General features: G+C 34.9%; 1 protein-coding gene across 1 annotated transcript in view; it reads left to right on the top strand.

The window, feature by feature from the left end:
* Nucleotides 1-224: 224 nt before the first annotated feature.
* Nucleotides 225-6,000, top strand: part of LOC149410310 (sodium-dependent noradrenaline transporter-like) — a 103,993-nt gene continuing 98,217 nt past the window's right edge. The window contains exon 1 of the mRNA XM_089648987.1: nucleotides 225-885. Within this exon, the coding sequence (XP_089505113.1) occupies nucleotides 225-885 (661 nt within the window). The remainder of the gene's footprint in view (nucleotides 886-6,000) is intronic.

Here is a 6,000-nt window from a genome sequence, read left to right as displayed (position 1 = left end):
CAAAAGCAAGTGACATCTGGCGACTCTGAGGAAGATGAGATGATGTCTCATTTAGACCGTAAGTGGCTAGACGAAATGTTGAAGAATCTTAAAGGTGGAAACACATTATTAAAACCCGACGCGACCCGATGAAACGCGATGCGTGTTGAGTCGAATCAAATGTATTGTTTTCTTATGACCAGAATCACACTATGAACATCCGACATGGCGTCGCGTCGTTAATAATGTGTTTCCACCTTAAAAGTGAGCTATTTGTGTACCTCAACTCACAAATAGTAGAACAATTGGGGGACATCAAGACCAAGCTGGGGGATTTTGATGAACTCAAAACTTCACTTCAATTCTTTTCTGCGGAATATGACAGACTAAATAAAATATGCAACATAAATGAGGCAGAAATCAAAAAACTTAATGCTGCGAATGCTCATCTTCAGCAGAGCCAACAGGAACTTCTCACTAAACTGAATGATATAGAGCAGTCAAACAGGAATTGCAATGTTGAGATTCAGATGGTTCCAGAAAAGAGGGATGAAGTAATCAAGGCTACAGTGTTAAAATTGTGTACCGCTGTCAATTACACATTAAAGGAAGATGACATTAGGTCCTGCCATCGAACACCTCATCATCCAAACGCCGTTTCAGGTTCACGACCAAAGAATATTATTCTGGCTCTTCCCAGCCCTCGCATGCGTGACGAACTTCTATCAGCAGTGAAGGCGTTCAATCGCAGGAATGCTGATAACAAATTGAATCGTCAGCATCTTGGATTCCCGGACTCCTCTCCAATTTATGTGTGTGAGCACTTATCTCCACACAACAAGGATGTACACGCGGCTGCCAGGCGCGCCGCTAAAGACCTTCGCTTCAAGTACGTGTGGGTCAAGAGTGGGCGCATATTCTTGAGAAAGGATGATACGTCTGCTTCTGTGCTTGTAAAAACCAAAGATTCTCTCCTCAAACTATCATCCAAAATGCAATCGGCAAACAATTCATCCTCAACGCATTAGTTAATGATGCAATAACATAATTCTCTTCTTTGCTTTCTACACTTAATAATGTAAAACGTTTATTATCAAAATGTAACAAGACTGCGCTCCAAAACGAATACATTTTACATAAATATTACCAATAATGATTATGATATTATTATGATCACTGAATCTTGGCTTGTGGAAAGCATCGCCAGTGAGGAACTATTTGATAATCGTTACATAGTATTTAGACGCGATCGTAGTGAGAATAAAAGAGGAGGGGGGGAGATTCTTGCGTTAAAGAAACACCTTACAGTTGTAGAGCGGAAGGATTGGGAATCGAATGCTGAAGACTTATGGGTGACAGTTATTACTAAAAATCTCAAAAGGATCAATTTGTGTTGCGTTTATATTCCACCTGGAGCCAATCACTCCCGTAACACTTATGACTTTATGGATAAATTATGTGAACTGCGAGCGCTTCATCGTGATGATAATTTTCTTATAGCGGGTGACTTCAATTTACCTTTAATAAACTGGTCAATAAGTAATGATAATAATATGAAAATTACAAATAGTCATCAATCTGAAATTATTTCTAAAATCTCAGACACTCTTAGTTTTAATGAGCTTTTACAATATTGTACTTTTCCAAACAACAATCACAAATTCTTAGACCTAGTTTTTAGCTCTTTCCCTGTAATCGTGTCACATACCTCCCAAAATCTTATACCTGAATGTAAATATCATAAATCAATCATTATTGATATCAGTACAGAGATAGAAATCCCCATGGCAAGTAAGAAAAGAACAATAAATCTCTTTAAAAAGGCGAATTATGAAAATATAAACAATGTCCTCAACAATGTTGATTGGGATGCTGAATTTTCTAATCTAACAACCGATATAGCTATTAACCGTTTTTACGATATATTGGATGAAATCATTCACTGTAACGTACCATCAAAAAAAGTTCAGGATAACAGCACATATCCATATTGGTATAACCCGGCTTTAATAAAATTAACAAAAGAAAAATACAGAATATTTAAAAAGTGGAAAAAATGGTCAAATCCTTTAGATTATCATGAATTCTGTGTTCTGCGAACGAGACAAAAAAAAGTTTCGAACGAATGTCATAGACAATTCATAATAAATGCAGAAGTCAAAATATCGCATGACCCAAAGAATTTCTGGTCCTATGTTAGAAGTAAAAGAAATAGTACGGGGTTATCCAACACTATGAAACTAATGAATGTAACTGCTAACGATCCTTTAGCTATATGTAATATGTTTTCAAATCATTTTGCATCCACTTATAATCATAATGTTACTCCAAAGGCTTTCGCTAATAATCCCCAAACTGATAATCCTATAAATATTTCTACTATTTCAATCTCCAAGGAACAGATAGAAAAAATAATTGATGATATCTCATGGTCGTTGGGAGAAGGATATGACAAAATACCATCTTACTTTATAAAAATGTGCAGCAAGCAATTATCTAAGCCTCTCCTACTGCTTTTTCAATCATCACTGAAAGAAGGCATCTTCCCAGACCGATGGAAATGTGCTCTCATTACACCAGTATTCAAATCCGGCTCTAAAAACGACGTCCAGAACTATCGGCCAATTTCAAAACTACCTATCTTCAGTAAGGTTCTTGAAAAGATTGTTCATGAGCAACTCTATGACTGTGTTAAGTCTGTTATAACTGATAATCAACACGGCTTTATGAAAAAAAGATCAACTGTATCCAATCTTGCAGTATTCACCGAACATATTTCAAAATCAATGGACAAACGAATCCAAGTGGATGCTATATATACAGATTTCTCCAAAGCATTCGATAAAATCGACCACAGCCTATTATTGTCTAAACTTTTAGCTTTAGGAATACACGGTAATTTGTACCGATGTCTAGTTTCATACCTAAACGGACGCTCCCAGGTAATAGCAGTAAACGGTTTCAATTCTGAGATTGTCAATGTACCTTCAGGTTTCCCTCGAGGATCTCACATGGGACCGTTGCTTTTTACTATATTTATCAATGACATTGTAAAATGCTTTAAGCATGCTAAAGTTTTACTTTTTGCTGATGACATGAAAATATTTCTTTCTATTAACTCTATTACTGAATGTTATAAACTGCAACAAGATCTTAATAGGCTTAATGATTATTGTACTGTCAACTATCTCCACATGAATACTGCCAAATGTTATGTAATAACCTTTACAAAAAATAAAAATAAAATTGAATATAATTACCATATTACAAACAGTCAACCACTCAATAAAGTCAATCAAATTCGAGACCTCGGTGTACTGATTGACGACAAACTTTCATTCAAGGCACACGTGGATAAGATTGTCAAGAAATCATTGAGCATGTTAGGATTTTTATTCCGTATTGGAAAGGAATTCAACAATATCCATACACTCAAAATTTTGTATAACTCCTACGTCCGTAGTCATCTTGAGTACGCTTCTGCCATATGGAATCCTTTTTATAACATTCACACAAAACGCATTGAAGCTGTTCAAAGAAAGTTTGTACATCACTTGAACTTCAGGAGACAATTACGTTATTACGATATGGAAAGCTCTATCAAGCACTACGGACTTAAAACATTAAAAAGCAGGAGAGACACTGCGGACATGATTTACTTACACAAAGTGTTGAGTGGTCATATTGACTGTCCAGCCCTTTTGTCATCAATCAATATTAGAGTCCCAAGTAAGAAAACTAGAGACAAATCATTGTTTCATATCGAAATTCCTTCAACGAGTCTCAGGCAAAATTCTTTCTTACTAAGAACTTGCAATCATTATAATAAAACTTATTTTGATGCTGATATCCTGTCGTGTACCTTAGGAGATTTTAAAAAAATTGTTAACAGAGTATTGTAATAATTAACCCTTTTCTAAATTTAATACATTACATTCATCATTTATTCATTATCACTCTTACATATTATTTGTATTTAATATCGAATGTACGTGTGTGTATGTATGTATGTATGCGTATGTATGTATGCAACTATGTATATGTATGTGTGTACGTATGTATTTATAAGTGTATATGCATGTGTATGTATATATATGTATGTATGTGTTTATACGTTTAAAATTAAATTTTCTCTTATTATTTCCTTGTTTTTAACATTTCTTTGTTTTTAACCTTTCTTTGTTTTCTTTGTTTGTTTTTTGCTTTTTAACCTTCTTTATCTTTATTGCATGATGTGAACATTGGTTATTGGGTTGTAACCTAATTCTTTTACTTATTTTTTCTCTCTCTCTATGCATGTTATGTTATAAACCTGTTAATGTTCCTAATAAAAAAAAAAATAAAATAAAAAAATAAAAAGACGGTTAGAAGCACTTGGGATTCTTGTGCAGTATTCACATAGAAAGCGTTTAAGTAGGTACCTACCACTAGTATAATATTTTAATATTATAACACATGTTGAAAATTGGAACTGATTTGTCAAGATTATCCAATCTATCTACTATCCCGTGATTTTTCATGGGTCTGCGCTAGTACCTGCCTACATAAAAATAAAGTATATATTTCTATTTGATTTAGTGCTAGATAACTTTTTTTGCGCGTTTCTTAACTGATGCGTTGCATGCCTCTCAGAGTCTGGAATAAAATTTCAATATAAGACATCTTTTGATGGAAAATACGTATTAGGTTAAAAATAGTTGCGTTGATTTATATCTACGTTCCACTAGGAAAATGTTGTTCAAATTTCACCACGTTAGAGCTTACCACTGGGGATTTTTTACTGCTTATGTCAACAGGTTTCTGTTTTATCGTTGGATGTTATTGCCATCAAAGTAATAGATATAATATATTAATGCTAGCAATATTCATAACAGCTGAGTTTGTCGTATCGATTCTGCTTAAATGTCGACGCAGCTATGCTAAACCCACAGTATTAAACGGTTGATAAGCGCTAATAGTCGAGTAACTAATATTATTCGTTTCACCACCGCTGAAAAGCGCTACCCGCCAAGTAAATTCTTGTTTTGATAGAAAGTTACTTGTTGAGTAATTACAAAACAGTTTAATCGGAGATTGTGAAATACCCCAAAATGAGAAAAAGGTCTCTCATTCGTTTGATAATGTATTTTTAGCGTCTACTAGAATTAGGCGCGTGATTTGACGACTCGTGGCCAATTTGGAAAGAAGCCTACCGCAAAAATCTTTAATATTTTTTCGTGTTTTATCAGAATTGTACTTATTACGCCGCCGCCCGCCTCGTAACCTACTAATTTTAAAATCGATCGATCATCTCTGGTTTTTAATATTACTGCTCTAGAAGTACAGGGAATATACATAATGACGGCGAATGGTTGTAAAAATCAGGGACAACCGAGGAAGACATTGTACGATCAAGCGAATTGATTACGTACTTGAATCGGGTCACGTGAAGATATTATATAATATTATGTATTAATGTGAATCAAACAAGCAGAGTTATGTGGCGGTCTATCCTCTCTGCCTACCCTTAGTGGAAACTACAAGGTGGTTATTTAATTAGTTTTCTAAGCTTTGTTTCTCAAGTACAAAGTTCTGTGAATGCACTCTCTCGTAGTGTTAGGCTTTTTCACGTTAATACCACATAAGAGTTTCAACTGCCTGGGAGCAGCGGGACTATATAATCCCAAATTCGATAAGTTTTGAGGGTGAAGGGAGTGGGAAAGGGAAGCAAATGGGGAAGATGAAGGTTGGAAAGTACTCGAATATTCCGATTTTTTAGTTTTTTTTTTAAAGGAAAATAATTTCTCATCTTTGGGGATTTTTTTCTCACATTTGCTGCACACAGGAGGCCCTGAAGAAAATAATTAATCTCAGGGCTTATGTTATCTTTTGGGATGCTGAGTGGGTTTTTTTTAATGAAAGAAGGAGAGGAAAATCTGGGAAGATAAAAAGTATGAGGGTTGGGTAGCAATCTAGGGGTCAATATATGCGGCGTGGAGGGTCTGCAGAATGTTCCGACATCGTGATAATATATTCAAAATT

Source organism: Hesperophylax consimilis, chromosome 28, assembly GCF_061612785.1.
Source record: "Hesperophylax consimilis isolate HC1 chromosome 28, BYU_Hcon_1.0, whole genome shotgun sequence".
Taxonomy (NCBI): domain Eukaryota; kingdom Metazoa; phylum Arthropoda; class Insecta; order Trichoptera; family Limnephilidae; genus Hesperophylax; species Hesperophylax consimilis.
This window is presented reverse-complemented; position numbering and strand designations above follow the sequence as displayed.